Source organism: Parasteatoda tepidariorum, chromosome 7, assembly GCF_982258835.1.
Source record: "Parasteatoda tepidariorum strain Cologne lab strain chromosome 7, Ptep-v5.0, whole genome shotgun sequence".
NCBI classification, from domain to species: domain Eukaryota; kingdom Metazoa; phylum Arthropoda; class Arachnida; order Araneae; family Theridiidae; genus Parasteatoda; species Parasteatoda tepidariorum.
Genome location: NC_141761.1, coordinates 113,024,182 through 113,042,600, shown reverse-complemented (window position 1 = coordinate 113,042,600; position 18,419 = coordinate 113,024,182). Strand labels below are relative to the sequence as shown.

At 31.0% G+C, this 18,419-nt stretch overlaps 1 protein-coding gene across 2 annotated transcripts in view; it reads left to right on the top strand.

Moving 5' to 3' along the window:
• The window catches only part of LOC107448958 (SEC14-like protein 2), a 71,225-nt gene that overhangs the window by 17,534 nt on the left and 35,272 nt on the right, over positions 1–18,419 (top strand). Inside the window, exons 3-6 of one of the 2 annotated variants that reach the window (XM_087168486.1) lie at positions 445–520; positions 1,556–1,599; positions 11,492–11,554; positions 18,018–18,111. In XM_087168486.1, coding sequence (XP_087024612.1) covers positions 445–520; positions 1,556–1,599; positions 11,492–11,554; positions 18,018–18,111 — 277 coding nt within the window. The remainder of the gene's footprint in view (positions 1–444; positions 521–1,555; positions 1,600–11,491; positions 11,555–18,017; positions 18,112–18,419) is intronic. The other variant, XM_087168487.1, reaches the window with a different exon arrangement.

The window sequence follows — 18,419 nt, the reverse complement described above, 5'->3', positions numbered from 1 at the left end:
GAAATTAACATTAAGGGGTCCAAACTTTGAATCGCTCTCCTGCCCAAACTATGGGGGCCACATTTCCCAGATTGCGGCTACTCCCTATATTTTGAAGATTAAGAATCCAAATATGTAAAAAAAAATAGATGTTTATTCAGAGAAAGTACGTTTTTGTGTCTGGTTTCGTAACTTAATTAATAATTAGCACTAATTAATTAGCATGTTTGAGATCATCCCCAGAAACCATTAAGATTGACACTTAGTTCGTGAAAATCCGATCATTAGAGCGAAAGTTATTCAGGGTGATATCTTTTTTTTTTTTTTGCGGACTGTACACATCAAATTTCATTAAAATCGGTCCAGTTGCTCTAGAAATAATTGTCTGCAAATTCTCTTAATTTCTTACACAAGTGATTCATATTCTTATAAAAAATCTTCAAGCATGATATTTCTTTTTTTCAGCTCAGAAAAAGAACTATGAATGACTGTACACCAAAAATGCTTGAAGATCCTTCTCTGTTTTATCGGTTTATGAAAGGTGAGTTATTTACCTCTTCTGAATACCAAAGAAACGGAGTGATATTGAGTAATATGCCTCAAAATCCCTAAATTTTCACCAACAATATATAACTAGCTGTACCATATGATTGTTGCAACGCCTCTGGACTAAATTATATTTAAAGGAATCTAGGCATATCAAAATGAAAGTAGAGTAAATAATTTTAATGCGGTTCATATATTAAGAATTTCCAAGTGCTTTTCAATGGCTATTCAAGTGCTTTTAGGTAAACAATATTTTTTGCCTTTCAGCTCGGAGCACACGCGAACAAATAAGGTCTTCCGACGCATAGAGCTGTCCATGGGATAAATACTTAAAAAAAAAAAAATACTTTTCAAAATACTAATTCGGTGGTACCACTTCAAGCCACAAAAACTATTCACGTTGATTTTACTTGCGCTCACCTGACTTAAGGACCAAATATTAAAATAAAATGTGCTATGAAATCTTAGTGAAACGCAGTTTTTATTAATTAGAGCTGTAAACTAAAATAAGAATCGCCTGCAATTTAAATGCGCAATGTTATTCCGAAAGAAAAATTCGTTTTACTCTCATTTTTTTGGGAAAGTTTACTGTAGAATAAGCTATTATTATTTTAAATTGAGTTCGCACAATTCAATCTTTAAATGAACGTCTCGAGTGGGTTAGCGAATCAGGTTCGACGCACACGCGTGACGTCGCTTGCAGGTATCCAATTAAATCTGATCCTAAAATGAATTCATTACCAGATTAATAATGTGGAGGTTGGTGTTAGGTATAAGTTGAAATGACTACGATTTAGTAATAGACAAATTTAATAATAAAAAATAACAAGAGATATGAAACAACCGCTCCATCTGAGCGTTTTGGCTGAAGTGTTACAAAAGTAGGGTGGCGCTGCTGCAGTGGAGTTTGGATTCCCACATTAAATTAATAGTGAATATCAAATTTTCGTATATTTATAATATTATGTGTGTTTCTTTCAAGCTGTTTTCATTCTTTTATCTCACAGTTATTCTGTTCATGTTTTTATAGGCTGCAGTTTTTGTCTCAAGAATGCAGAAACTATGCTCAGAAAGGTTTGTGTGTTTTTTAAAACTATATTTAACACGGTTGCCAACTTTATTATATCCTTTTAAGTTCTCATATTATCTAAAAAAACATTTACATAACTGTTTGCGGTGCATAAAAATAATATTCTTTAATCTCTAAACCAGTTTTATATAAATTGAAAGGAAGGTTTTGGACTGATAATGTGACTTGACGTATAACTCTTGACTCTGAACTCTACCTTTTCACGGTGTTTCGCATTCACTGATCTTAATATATAATTTTAGAATCGGTGACTGAAATGAAATTAAACAAGCATGCGAAGAGTCACAAATTAACAAAGTGAAGAAGAAACAAAAATATTTTTGAAATCTGTCAAATTACTTTTTGAATAGTTAGTATCAAAACAACAAAAGCAGTTTGATTACCTGATGAAATTGAAATGTGTTTCTAGAAATCACGCTTCATTTCTTTACTATCTTAATCTTAATATTTATTATTATTTACCTATTATTTATATTTAATCTTGATATTTACTCTTAAATATTTATTTGGGATACTAAATGCTGCGAATATTTTTTGGTGTCATTTTATTCTATTTAAAAGCCTACAAGAAGATTCAAAAGCGTGTACAAACTTAAAGGGAGGTTTGGAACGATATCTTAATTAAGAATTGCATAAAAACCTATGTCTGGAAATGGCATTGTTCATCGTTAGGGGTGTTTTCCTATAACTGTCTGACTGTTCACGCCCTTAATCAATTCTTTTATTTATCTATATTATCCTAATTGCATGCTAATTTTATACCTTATTTTCGAAAACTGATTTAAAATAGACCAAGATTTAACTATTTTATTTTCGTTTTTTGATCTGCCGGCTTACTAGCACAACTCGCTAATTTAAATGCAGTAAATTACGATAAAACAGTTATTTCTGGCCTATATGTAGAAAATTTACTGCAATAATTAGAAAACATAAAATTATGTTGAGATAATATAGGTAAAATTTCAACTATGGAATATTATTACAAGACGCAGTGATATAGAATTTTAAATTTAAAATTTTATTTTTTAACAAATATTGAAGATTGAAGTGAAAAATAATACGTTATTTAATATATGCGTTATGTATAGGTAAATACAATACATGGTTAAAAGGTGGTAAATAAATAAGAGAAATTTCCATATTCGAACTTCTTACTTTTCGAACCCGAAAAAAATTTATCCAGGTTTAATGTAACAATATTATTTTGTTCATAAAAATAATCTTTTTATAGGGAGATTTCGCACTTTTATGTTAGCTTCGTAGGCTCCCGTGCATAAGATTCGCTCGCGTTTATTTTAGATGCTGCGTATCTTTACATTATGTTGGCGTGATTAACGCTATACATAGACAAAACTACAAGTTATAGCTGTTGTTTTCTGTTTAAGCCTATCTTTCAACTTTAAACATGGACATGAAATGCGAATTTGAAGAAATATATTGATGAGAAATGAATCGTGGTTGGTGAACGAAGAAATCGTCCATTGTAAATGTTTGTTCAGACTCAGTAGTCTAAGTTTAAACAATTTTCCACTACGTTAGCGTTTTCAACTTACGGATTTTTGCGAAATTTCTTATCGTCCCTTACGTAAGGGCTGGAATAGTTAAGTGGAAAATACTAAGCAAGCGTAATGAAAAAATCTTCTTTGAACTTACAAATAACTTTTATTAAGCAAGAAAAAAACACGACTTAAACATTACATAACTTTTTAAAAAGAAAGATAATCCACGAAATTTTTCTACTCTTCACAACATAAAACAGCTATAGTCGCTCCATATATATATATATACATATGGAACATTTTCTTCTTCTTCTTCGATCAAATGTTTTTTTAATTTTATTATATTCGATTCAAGCTATAAGCAATTTTCTACATCTTCGCGATTTTTGTTAACTGTTTTATTATTGTACTTTTAAACCTAAACCGCGTTTTAATTCACGCCGGTAAGTTTGATTTCCTTTTACATTTTTCTTTTATTTCATGATTTTTTACAACATAAGGTTTTTTGCGATATCGACACATATAAAGAATAATTTTTATCTTAGGATAATTATTCTTTATTCAGAAATATCGCATTTATAGCAATAGATGTGTCTTGACAACGACTATTGGCTTTTACCATTCTTGTTTCTCTACCATTTAGTTTTTTATTTTATTCATGTTTTTCATGTTAATTTGTGTATATATATATATATATATATATATATATATATATATATATATATATATATATATATATATATATATATATATGTAATACAAAAATTAAATACTTTTGTATTAATAAAAGCATTAAAACTTCATTCGTTTTCATAAAATATCGTTAGTAAAGGATAAGGGTAGAAATTCTATTTTGGGACTTCAAGGCTAAAAACATGCCAATGAATAATAATTAGATTTATACTTCAAAAGAGAAGTTATTTTAAGATTTTTCACTTCCATATAAGGAAAGATTAAACGATTTGCTATGAGTAATAAATAAATTGATGAGGCGCAAGAATACAGAAAAAGGCAATATGACTAGCCTCTTAACAACTTTTAATCATCCTATAAAATGCAGGAGCAATGTTTTTGCGTGACTTTTTGGTGTATAATGTTTACCAACTAAACTTCGTCAGATCTGACGGTAACTCTGTCTCTCCCTCTCCGTCTGGAGAGGGATGAAAATGCTATTTCACCATCGTTTAGTAAAATAAAAGATTATGCCGAAACTGGACTCGTTAATCATGCTGCTCTCACTACTAATTTACTAAAAAATAACGGTGTGGTTACACCGAATATTTCAAGCCTGCAGGACTTTTGCTTTGTGCAGGAAACCCCTTGAAAGAAAATTTTTGTGCAATACTATCTCTTGGGATATAGGCCTAAAGTGACCGCTACCTCGTCGAGAAGGATTCCTCATCCCTTCGTCAAAAATCTTGGATGAGTTTTTCACCCCTTTGAATTGAAGAGAAAAACTTACTTCATTGGATTCCTGATAGAGATAAAAATGTTTTCGATTAGAAATCCCATCCCTTTACAAGTGACCTACGGAAAGTTTAGTTATGCCAGTGTTACTCTGGATTAATCGTCGATGAAGTGTTTTCTCACCCCGGAATGGTTTACGATGGTCTACTTAGATGTTCGGCATTCCCTCCCTCCCTCCTACTCAGAACTCAAAGAAAAATAAGCTTCAATTTCTCCTTCTCTCTCGGTGAATTTATGAATCATTTTCACGAAAAGAAAAAAAAAAATGTATAATTCTTTCCTATCAACTTTAAATTGATGTTGTGGCTTTTAAGATATGTTTTGGATTAATTCGAACTTTATCCAGCTTTGTATCCTTTAAGTATTTTTTTCTAAAACATTTAGTTCTTTGATTTTTACTGATTAATAAGAAAAAGAAAGAGCGCGATTGATTTTTTTTTCTCTTCGCCAAATATGGAAGAAGAAAAAGTGATATATAAATTATTTTTTTTCTTCTTTCTCAAAATTTGTGATACTGTTATGATTACATATTTTAGTGATAATTTTTTTTTTTTATTCTGAATAATTGAGTAAATTATTAATGTTGGATTGCATTTCTTATATTTATATTCGTTTTATTTTTAAATTATGATATATTTTTTTTTCTTCAACGAAATTGATGAAGGTCGACGTTGGAGAGTAGGGTGTTCATTTTTTATTGAAATTAGATATGAGTAATGAGAAAACTTTTTATTATGAATAATTGAATAGAATGTTTTTAAGAGTTAGATTGCATTTCTTGTGTTTATATTGCTTTTTTTTTAAATATGATATGTTTTTATAGAGCATTTAAAATGTTTTTGAAGGAAACAAATGCGGTTCAAACGTCAATTAAATTAGTAATAGCAAACAAAATTAAGTTATTTTTTTTTAAAACTTTTGTTTCTTAATGATTTATCACGATTAAATCGAAAAAAAAAAAAAAACTTAAAGGAAATTTGTAAAAATTTTGCTTTTTCGGACTTGTTTAAAACTAAATATTTCTATGAAAAAAAATGTGAAAACTTAAAATGTTACCCAAACAAAAGGGCAGTTAACACTTAACAAAATTTGCGAGTTTCCCTTATTACGATAGGCGAAATTTTTAACTCAGTTAAGTTTTTATACTTGATACTGATTTACCATATGCTTTAGTAGGGTTGTAGACTTGCAAAGATTTTTGTTTGTTTATTGATTGTGTCGGGCCAGTTGTTACTTAATTTGGTAAGAGATTGATCACCTCTGCTAATTCAAACAATGACAACTTATCTTTGCACATTAGACAGCAAACTTCTCAAAATGTTAAGGTTAAAAATTGTGGAAAAAAAAAAGTTTGATGTTTCAGTAAAAGTAAACATCGAAAAAATAAAAAAAAGTTGAGGATGTTTCAGTAAAAGTAAACATCGAAAAAATAAAAAAGTTGAGAATGTTTCAGTAAAAGTAAACATCGAAAAAATAAAAGGTTTGATGTTTCGACAAAAGTAAACATCGGAACAAAAAAAAAAAAAAAAGGTGAAGGGTAACAAAGAGAAAAGAAAAAATAGGAAAAAGGAAGAATAACCAAGAATCTGATCACAAAATAAAAAAAAAATAAAAAAGTAAGTAAGCAAAATTTCGAAATACTACATGTATCAAAACTTAGGAAAAATCACAAACTACAAATGTTAAAATTAAATCATGAATAATGTCCAAAATAAATGTTTTTATTTTCTTCAAAGGAAGAAGTAATCCCTATATTTTTGAGAGATCCGAATCGCGTGTGGAGATGTTTGGCGAGGAAACTTGAATTTTTTTTTCTCAACACAGTGGAAAAAAAAAAAATAAAAAAAAAAATTATGAACTATTTTTGTTTTATCCAGTCTGGATCTCTCAATTTCACAATGCTTCATGAAATTCTGTTTTCCTCCATTTTAACGGGGAATACAGAATTTCATCTAGTAAATAACCCCATTAACCATACAGAATCTTAAATTCTGATTAAATGACACTTGTTGTCCAAGTCATTTTGCATAAAAATTTTGTATATTTTTGTGTGGAAAAATTTTTGAAAAGTTTAATAGAAAAGTTATAAATTTATGTTTCAATTTTCTTTCTGTTTAGTTCACTAAACAGATAAATTTTATTATTAGGTTTTTATTGTTGTTACTGTAAAATAATTTTTTTTCACATGTTGAAAAAAAGTTATTTGTAAAAAAGAGGACAGTCATATCAATGTAAATTTTATAAATTCATAGTATTCTAAATTTTATTATTTTGTTTTGGCTTACCAAAAAAATTTTTTTTTGGGGGATGTACTACAAAAATTAAATACTTTTGTATTAATAAAAGCATTAAAACTTCATTCGTTTTCATAAAATATCGTTAGTAAAGGATAAGGGTAGAAATTCTATTTTGGGACTTCAAGGCTAAAAACATGCCAATGAATAATAATTAGATTTATACTTCAAAAGAGAAGTTATTTTAAGATTTTTCACTTCCATATAAGGAAAGATTAAACGATTTGCTATGAGTAATAAATAAATTGATGAGGCGCAAGAATACAGAAAAAGGCAATATGACTAGCCTCTTAACAACTTTTAATCATCCTATAAAATGCAGGAGCAATGTTTTTGCGTGACTTTTTGGTGTATAATGTTTACCAACTAAACTTCGTCAGATCTGACGGTAACTCTGTCTCTCCCTCTCCGTCTAGAGAGGGATGAAAATGCTATTTCACCATCGTTTAGTAAAATAAAAGATTATGCCGAAACTGGACTCGTTAATCATGCTGCTCTCACTACTAATTTACTAAAAAATAACGGTGTGGTTACACCGAATATTTCAATATATATATATATATATATATATATATATATATATATATATATATATATATATATATATATATATATATATATATACCACAATAAAAACGAAACCAAACAAAAACGGAAACAAAAAGAAAACGGAAGTAAGGTAATAGTAGATAATATCAAGCGCTAAAGCTGCTTTAAATATGATCACTATAACATAGCACAAAAAAACAAAGAGAAAAACGAAAAAAATTAATAAGTTTTATTAACTGCGCATAAGCTGCAAAATTTTAATAATTTTTTTTTTTTTTTTTTTTTTTAAGGTATTAAAAATTATGATCTTTTAAATTCTTTTAAAATATTATTGCTAATAATTTTTTTCTCCTCTTGTCATTATTTTGTATTTTTTCCCATATTTTCTCAATTCTTTAGCTTATAAACTGCTGTTTGTAGAAAATGCAACACCATGAAAGAATCATCAGAATCAAATGAAATTTAATGCAGAAACGACTTGTACTGATACAAATAAATGATGAAATTTTCAAAACAAAAGAAACAAATTAAGCGTCCGAAATCAGTATTTGGTGCAGCCACCACGCGCTGCAATAAGTGCTGCTATACGACGTGGCATGGAGTCAAACAGATGTTGAATATCTGCTTGAGGAAGAGAATTCCATATCGCTTGTATGCGCAACCAAAGTTCGTCTTTGGAAACTGCAGGACGCGGATCACGAGTGAGACGCCGACCAACCATATCCCACACGTGCTCAATAGGCGACATATCCGGCGAATAAGCAGGCCAAGGAAGAAGTTGCATGCGTTGTGCTGAACAGAAGTCTCTAACAGTCCGCGCAACATGTGGGCGTGCATTATCCTGCTGAAAGATAGCTCCAGGGATGCCTTGAAGGAAAGGAACGACTTCGGGCTGTAGCACTTCACGGACGTATCTGTTGCTATTGAGATTACCCTCAATTCGTATCAAATTGGATCGTCCATGATACGAAATCGCACCCCAGACCATAACTCCGGGTGTTCGACCACTATGTCGTTCAATAATACACTCAGGAAGGCAGCGTTGACCGGCATAACGTCTAACACGAACACGGCCATCATGGGTCCACAAATTGAAGCGTGATTCATCTGAAAAGACAACTTGGTGCCAATCAGCTCGCCAGTCTCTGTGCTCAAGAGCCCACTGCCGACGCAGCCGTCGATGATCCGCCGTGAGGGGAATCCTGTATAATGGCACCCTTGCACGCAATCCACGGCGCAGCAGACGACGACGAATTGACGAAGCCGACAATTGTACACCTGTAGCAGTAGACCAATGTGCTGCCAGCTGCCTGGAGGAAGCTGTGCGATCATTCACCGCCATGCGGAGCAGGTGTCGATCATCGCGCTCTGACGTCACCTTCTGTCGTCCAGTGCCTGTTTTTCGAGTTGTTCGGTGCTCGTCGGTCCGCTGCTTCCAAACTCGCATCACTGTGGAACTGTTCCGCTGCATACGAGCTGCTATTGCGCGATAGGAAAATCCTCCTTCTCGAAGGCCGATTATCCTCCCTCGTTCAAACTCCGTAAGTTGCTTGAATTTCTTATTCTTCCGTTGTGGAGGCATACTCAGGTCTCACTAAACGTTTGCCACTAACAAATAATCATAGACTATTTTCAACGTCCCGCTACAGCACTTTATTTATACGCTTTCAGCATCAATTCAGAGGGCGCTGCGCGCGCCACGCACGCGCGATGGCTCTGAAACTTTATTAATTTGCATAATATCCTATAATTGACATTTGCTGCGAATTTCATTTGATTCTGATGATTCCTTCATGGTGTTGCATTTTCTACAAACAGCAGTTTATATATATATATATATATATATATATATATATATATATATATATATATATATATATATATATATATATATATATATATATATATATATATATATATATATATATATATATATATATATATATATATATATATATATATATATATATATATATATATATATATATATATATATATATATATATATATATATATATATATATATATATATATATATATATATATATATATATATATATATATATATATATATATATATATATATATATATATATATATATATATATATATATATATATATATATATATATATATATATATATATATATATATATATATATATATATATATATATATATATATATATATATAAATCTCATCTGGATTTGTCTTATACAGTCGGACTTCTATTTAACGAACTTCCATTTTACCAATTTCTCTGTTTTGCGATTTTTTTCGGGGAACCATGAACATTTTAGAAATTTCCTCGTAAAATAACTTCCATAAAGCGAAGTGAATTTTCTTTGAGATCCACATTCCCTATTTCCCAAAATACTTCAGAACATTTCAAACTTGTTAACGCATTTTATAGGGGAAATGACCTTGAATTGATTTCACAGTCACTTAACTTTCAGAAGAGGCAGTGAAATCCCTTTTCCCTTTTTGTTTGCATTTTATACAGGAATCCATGCCAAAAATCAATTTACGAGAGAGGATAACAGAAATTTCTAAAGCATGGAACTATGATGTTACTGATTGTAGTATTCTTAACAGTTTTGCTAAAGCTGGATTCTAAGTCAGCGCGGATAATTTGGAAAGAGCGGAGGGCGAGGAGGATATTCTTTTAAAAGAACTTAAAAAAAAATATGGGTACAGCTAAGACAGAACCAAAAAATTAACGTTGATGCACTGATTAATTATTTTCTTTTTATTGATTCTGAAGCTGTAACCGCAGAAACATTAATTGAGTCCGATATGTAGGAAAGTGTGAAAAATAAAAACAACAAATTGTGAGGAAGAAGATGAATACAGAAATAACGGCAGGCACTGAACTTTCGTTCTTCGCCTTGCCGTAAGTGTTGCTCATTTATCGATACCCAAGTGGGCACCTGTGAACCGAAGTCACGGAGGCGGGCAACATTACCCACGCCACAAATACCCATTCATAGGGTGGGATACATTCACACATCAGAAGACAACACAGAGAGAGAGAGGGAAACATCCATGCCCAGAGCGGGATTCGAGCCCGCAGCCATTGATTTCGCAGTCAGGCACGTTAACCACTCGATCACCTGCCCGGCAATACAGATATTATGAATAAATCACCAGATCTTAATATTATTAAATGCTAAAATCATTTGAAACAATTCCATAGTAGATAATAATTTACAAGATGTATCAATTGCTATTTTAATTATGGCCAGAATTTATAAATTTAAAACCTTTTTTGTGTTGTTTAAGTATTTCAAACGGTGATTTTCTATTTAACGAATTTTCCATATAAGTAGCTTTTTATCTGGATTCAGCGACTTCGTTAAATAGAGGTTCGACTGCATATACAAGCATATATTTTACATCCAATCAAAAACATTTGAAGAACGAAAAAGAAAGAAAACACCCTTTTTTTCAGAGCTTTGAATCAATTTAGTCTTTCTACCTATTCCCGCAGTGGACTGATCGTAAGGACACGGTTCGAAGAAGAACACCGAAGTCAAGCCTCTCTGATTGCTGTCAGTAAGCGGGTGGGTGACCACTTTGATCAGTCTGCTTAGGTACTGAGGTTGCGAGGTATCGGTCCTCTTTAAACTATTCTACCGCAAAGTGCTCGACATCGAGCGCAGATCGTCGGGCTACCAAAGCAGTAGTGCCATCCATTCTGCAGAGGATCAAAATTGCGATGGCAAGTCTTCGGATCATACTCAGGGATGTTTCCCAGATCGTCGCCAATAACCTATTGTGCAGCTCCAGTGTGACGTAAATAAAATACCTACCTACCTTTCTACCTCTTCCAGTGGTCTTTCGAATTTGTGATTTTTGACTCGCCATTCCACTTACTCGAACCTTGTTCCTTGACATTCGTAGTCTGGCAGAATTGACGCATGCGCACTAAGAGTGCTCATGTGCAATTACTTAAAATCTTACGTATGGGAGAGTGCGGAAGCTAGCGTAAATTTGTCTAATATCTTGATCTTAGTCACTTATTAAATAAATGGTTTTATGGAGAATTTAATTTCATAATGTTTCAGCACATTGTATGGAGAAGAGAAAATCAAATTGATACACTTCTTGTCGACTTCAAATGCCCAGAGGTAAAGTTATTAGTTTACTTTTAAAAAACAATAAAATGATTTGTAACTGTAGTTATTATAAATGTTTCTTATTTATATTTTAAATAATTAGTTACTAATTATTTGGTTATATTTCAAAGAAAAATACCAAGTTTTCTTCACAATATTTTGTTGGTAGAAAATTAAAAACAAGATTATGATATGATAGCTTTTTTAAGCTGTTGCTTTTCATTTTCCTTATCATTTATCCTAATCCAGTAATATTTTTTATAAGCTGGAATTAAAAATTTGCCTATTCGAATAAATCTTTCTAAGAGCTGAATTTTTTTTATGAATGTGTAACATTGACTTTTTTTTAACTTTGCGCTAGCAATAGCTTATTATTTTATAAGTTTACACTTACATAAATAAGCAATATGTGCCTTTAAATTACACGCTGTAGCTGGCCTTGACTACCGAGGTTTCTCTTACGTTTTCACTTTTACTTTTTGACCCTACTAATTTTTTCATTATGTCTTTTCTTATTTTTATCCTTCACGCGCCCTTCTGAGGATGAGCACCGTGTTTTGAGAGCTCGAAAAATGCTGACCTTTTTACCATGTCTACAATGAAGCAAATAAAATTTTGAGTAAATCGTGTGTTTCTTTCCCATTAATTTAAAAATAATAATCCTTCCATTTGCATTTACTTACTCTTGATCTAGCAGTATAAATTAGCTATTAAATTTAGCCTTAAAATTTTTTGCAAGTAATAATTACTCAAATTTATAATTGAAAATTTATTGAGTTGGAGTGAATTATTGGGTGTGATGTAGAGACCTTCAAGAGGAAAAATCTCATAACATTTAAAGATGATGAATTATAAAAATCCGGAGTCTTACGACACAGAGCTAACGCAAATAGCTATCACATTCGCAGTCACGAGTCAACTACCATCACGATTTATCAATCCAGCACAAGTGATAGCCAAAGGAGCGATTCCTGAACATTAGAGAGGATGGACTAGAACTCTCTGCGGACACTCATTCCGAAGTAATTTTTTGCTGGAGCATCTTAGCTTTAATTCTTGAAGTACACAATGTTCTTTCTATTAGATCATTCTTTTGAACTTGAAGCTAGATTAGCGTTAAGCTTAGAAGCGTTGATTCCCTCCCTATAATTGTATAAGTGTTTCCATTATTTTGACCAATCCCTGTAGTTCACGAGAGTAAAGAAAAGAACCTTAGTTAAAAAGATTCAAAATCATGCCGGAGAAATTTCGGAAAACCAAAATTTCAACTATAGCGGTCGAATAGTATCTGAGTTGTGAATCGTATTTACAAAATTTGATTTCTCATTAACTATTCTTAAATCCAATGATTCCCGCAGTGGACTGATCATTAAGACACGGTTCCCAGCAGATCACCGAAGTTAAGCATCACTGGCAGCGTTCAGTGGGTGGGTGGGTGACCACTTGGATCAGTCTGTGTAGGGACCAAGGGTGTGCGGTATTGGTCCTCGGTAAACTGTTCTACCGTAAAGTGTGCGACTTAGCCTGCAGGTCGTCTGGCTTCCGAAGTGGAGGTGCCATCTCCTCAGCAGAGGATCAAAATTGTGATGACATGTCTTCGGATCATCCTTAGGGATGCTTCCCAGAACGTCGCCAATAGCCCATTGTGCAGCTCTAGTTCGATGTAAATGAACTACAACAACAACAAACCTATAATTCAGCGAAAACTTCTGGCGCTTGTAAAATATATTTGCTCATTAAGGCATCTAACGTTTCAGAATTTTCTTTGACATCTTTTGTTCTCAGAGTCAAAATTACCACTTTTAAACCAACACTGACTCATTAGTAAGCATCCCACATCTATCTATAATGTTCTACTTCAAATAGAGCCTCCCACATCAATCTATAATGTTCTACTTCAAATGAAGTTTCCCACATCAATCTATAATGTTCTACTTAAAATAGAGCCACCCACATCTATCTATAATGTTCTACTTCAAATAGAGCCTCTCACATCTATCTATAATGCTCTCCTTCAAGTAAAGCTTCCCACATCAATCTATAATGTTCTACTTCAAATGGAGCTTCCCACATCAATCTATAATGTTCTACTTCAAGTAGAGCCTCACACATCTATCTATAATGTTCTACTTCAAGTTGAGTCTCACGCATCTATTAATAATGTTCTACTTCAAATAGAGCCTCCCACATCAATGTATAATGTTCTACTTAATGTTAATCCAGACCCCTTTATCGACCCTCTCCCGTTTAGCATTTTTTTAAATAAAAAAAAAGCATTTAATAGCAAAAAAAAAAGAGAAGCATTTCATAGCATTTTTATTTAGGGTAGGTAACAAATTTTAAAAGAAATCAAAGATTGACTATCTAAAACCAAGAAGAAACTCTCTAGAAAAGAATTTACCGAGAGCTGATTTTCCTTTCTCATTGTAAGATAAACGTTTTCATTTTGATTAAATAGATCTATACTGTGCAAGTTTGAGAAAATTATTGACTTGGATTGCGCGGTATATACACAAATACCCGTTGAAATAGATACAGAACATTTTTCTAACTGCCGAACTGTTAACATTTATATTAGAGTTTAGTAAAACTACGTTTACACTTCTACAAAATAAGACGAATTGGAAATTAAAACACAATAATGGCTCTTTTACCATTAGGAAGATAACTTCCCACCTACATGATCTAACAAGATACACCTGAGCGAAGCACCGGTCTTGCTGTTATAACTAAGGGAACACTAATTCCAGCTTCCGTTTTCGATATTCTAGCCAAACATATTTATCCAAATGAATTAATTCTTAATAAAACAAATAATAGTAATTCTTCAGCAAATTTTTTAGATTTGACTCTTAATATTAATGAAGATAAAAATATTACATTTAAACTTTTTGACAAAAGAAATGATTTTAACTTTCCAATAAAAAAATGCATTGATTTAATGGTGATTGATGCTAACTTAGCCAATAATGGTTTTTTCCTAATATTATTACCAATCAAATTCATAGATTTTACAGGAATAATTCTAACTATAACGAGTTTTCATTAGATACTGATAAATATAAAAACGATTTAATTAATAGCCATTTTCCTAGTTCATTTCTTAAATTCTATTTCAAAAATATCTTAAAAAACTTGGTACATTAATTTTTATTTTTTATTTAATTTTACTGCTTTTAGAATGAGCTCTGATTTTTTTAAAGGTAGGAACTAACTATGATAAACTGTTCCTAAAGCCACTGGACGGAATAGTTTGGATGTATGACCTTTTATACTGGATTAGTTAAATATTTTTTAAGTTACATCTTAATAATTTGTACCCTCTTAAAATTAATTTAATTATTTAAATTGTCAAGTATAATAAACAGTTTAATATTTAATTTATTTATAAATTTATTTTTATTATTATTATTTTTTTTAATTATTATTTTTGTATAAATGGAATGGGCTCTGGTTCATAAAGAACCACTCCAAATGAATGCAAGTGATACGTGTAGTTTTTGAAATTATGTAAGGATGTATGAATGAAGGATAAAGTCTTTAAACGGCTTTCTATCCATACGTGCAGGCTCTGACTTTTAAATAAGTCACCCTATGAATAATGGGAATGTGTATACTTTAAAATTATGTAAGGTTGTATGAATGAAGGATAAAGCCTATAAACGGTTTTCTATCCATATGTGCTGGCTCTGACTTTTAAACAAGTCCCTCTATGAAAGATGGAAATGTGTATACTGTAAAATTATGTAAGGATGTATGAATGAAGGATAAAGTCTATAAGCGGCTTTCTATCCATTTGTACAGGCTCTGACTTTTAAATAAGTTATCGATAAGTTAATGATGGAATGAAAATGAATGATTTTTTCCTTTTTAGTCTGCTAATTAAATTAATCCGTTAAGCAATTTTTATTTTTTATTATTATGAATTTAATAACATTTTCTCCTTTTTTGGGTTTTAATAAATTAATTTCCGAATAATACATTTTTACAAATATTTTACTTTAAAAAAATTTTCCTCTTCTTCGAGCAAATATATATTTTTTAATTTTACTTTATTCGAATCAAGCTATGAGCACAACTTCCAATATTTTACCTCTCCGCGAATTTTGCTAACTGTTTAATCATTGTACTTTTAAACCTAAACCGCATTTTGCTACACGCCGGTAAGTTTGATTACTTTTTTCTTTTATTTCATGATCTTTTTCAACAAAATGTTTTTTGTGATGTCGACACATATAAAGAATAATTTTTATCTTAGGATAATTATTCTTTATTCAGAAATATCGCATTAATTTATACCAATAGATGCTCCTTGATAACGACTATTGGTTTTCCCATTTTTAATTTCTCTTTATATAAATTTTTATTTTATTATGTATATATGTAACATAAAAAGCTTCTATTAATCTTTTTATGTTAGTTTCTTCGTTACAAAACAACTCCTAATTTATTACTACTTAATTCTCAAATCGAAGCACTTTATCACACTTTTAAAAAGCCACATCCTGTTTCTAAATCCATTTTTGGTCCAACTATGCATAAAATTAAATAAAGATATTTTTCCTTTTAAGCTTTGTGAGAATCGCGTGATCTATTTATTTAACCAATAGTAATTTCTGAGATTTCCCCCTTTTCCCTAAATAGAGACAATTTCGGATTTTTTGCAAGATTTTCCCTACCAGAAAGACTGTTTGCTGATGGAGTAAACATCACTCTTCGCTGTTCCTCCATAAGAAAATGATCTAAATAAAATACATCTGATTTCATTAAAATCCCGTGTCTGTTTCCCTGCTCGATCCGACTGCATCATTTTACAAGCCGAGCAGGATTATAAGAACAGTTGAAACGGGCGCAGGATAATAATTGCTAAAATACTTCTTCAAAATATAATTCAAAAATTAAAATAAATACAATTGGCTGAATCACGAAACTGATGCTGAATTGACATTGCTGTCTGAATGCTCTGAACTGACATTGCTCTTGAAACAGATAATGCTCGGGAAAATATCCTCTTTATTCCTGACTAAACGAATCTGATGCCAAAAATAATTAAAAGAAGATATTCTTGGGACATTCCTCTTTCATGTGTCCAGCGGAGTTGCCTCAACAGAATTTTTACGCTGCCCTGATTTGATTCCCGCCTACCTGAATGCTAAAAGTGCTGTGTGGTGGTTTCGGAATCGGAGTCCCTACTAGCTTACTGCCTGTCGGTCTCATTGAGGCATGATGGAGGTCCAGCCTATGATCGACTTGTTTCGATTGTGAAAGAGTGCATGATTTGTGAAAGAGTACAAAACCAAAAATGTCATCTGAAGCGGTAGCTTCGCGTGTGCAAATGTTTTATGATAGTGAATATGCGTGTTTCATCAAAAATTTAGAATGATTTATTAACTACAAAAAGGTGTATTTCAGTGTTTATTTTCATCCACAGTATAAATTTCTTTAATAGTATTTATATAACGAATGTTTATTTTTATCTGTGCTTTTGTTTTGATAATAATTTCAAAATATTTTTTTATTATCAAAGTAATAGGTGTTTGAAAAGCAAAAATAATAATAGATTTTGGTTATAATTTCTGAATTTCTTTTCATTCTTGTTATTTCATTTGAAATGATTATTAATTTTTATTCAATGATCTTATTTTCATTGTTTATTTTTGCATTTTAAAAACTTATTTACTGGGGGATGTAACATAAAAAGCTTCTATTAATCTTTTTATGCTAGTTTCCTTGTTATAAAACAACTCCTAATTTATTACTACTTAATTCTTCAAATCGAAGCACTTTATCATACTTTTAAAAAACCACATCCTGTTTCTAAATCTATTTTTGGCCCAACTATGCATAAATTTAAATAAAGATATTTTTTCTTTTAAGCTTTGTGGGAATCGCGTGATCTATTTATTTCACCAATAGTAATTTCTGAGATTTCCCCATACGAAAATGATCTAAATAAAATACATCTGATTTCATTAAAATCCTGTGTCTTTTTCCCTGCTCGGTACGACTGCATCATTTTACATATATATTATAAGTTTGGAAATCATTCTGTGAGCTTTGTTCTATGACACCTGTTTTAAAGTGATATTTGTACTGGTCAATGATTCAACTTCAACTATGAGTAAAAATTTGTTTTATTTGTAAAATTCCACTAAAATTTTTTTTTTTGATCAATAAAATATATTTCCCTTAAAGCAATTGTTCAATTGCTAATACAAGATAAAAGAAACTAAGAGAATTTCAAAAGTTAAATAGGGTTAAGTAAAGGTGGCTTGGTTTATTTATACCAGGTATTTTGTCTTTGTCTTATAACTTATTTGTACCCCTTAAATAATGTTGATTAATTCATACCCCTAAAATAATATTGATTCCTCATTTGTGTTTATGCCAGGTATTTTATCTTTGTCTTATACCCTATTTGTATCCTTCAAAATAATGTTAATTAATATTAATTCATCATTTGTGTTTATACCAGGTGATTCAAAAATATATTCCTATTAGCAGAATCGGATATGATAAAGATGGCTGCCCAATAACATACTTAGGTATAGGAAAAGTAGATGACATCGGTAATGTATATTTTTAATTCATTACATTTTTTCAGTAACTTTACGTGAATTTTAGTTATTTGAAAACTTTTATGATTATCTTAAGACTGTTTATCGAAAGCTCAATAGTTACATAAAACAAAATATATCAGCGAATGATATTTTTATAACTTTTGTGAGATTAGACCAGTTATTTACGTCGAAGAGGTCTAAGTCGTACCACTCTTCTCATTTAAATTTTTATAAGTCACAGATCAGTGACAATTGCATTTGAAATATTATAATAAAAATATAGTAATTTTGCAAGTTCTGTTTTTGCAAGGTCTGTA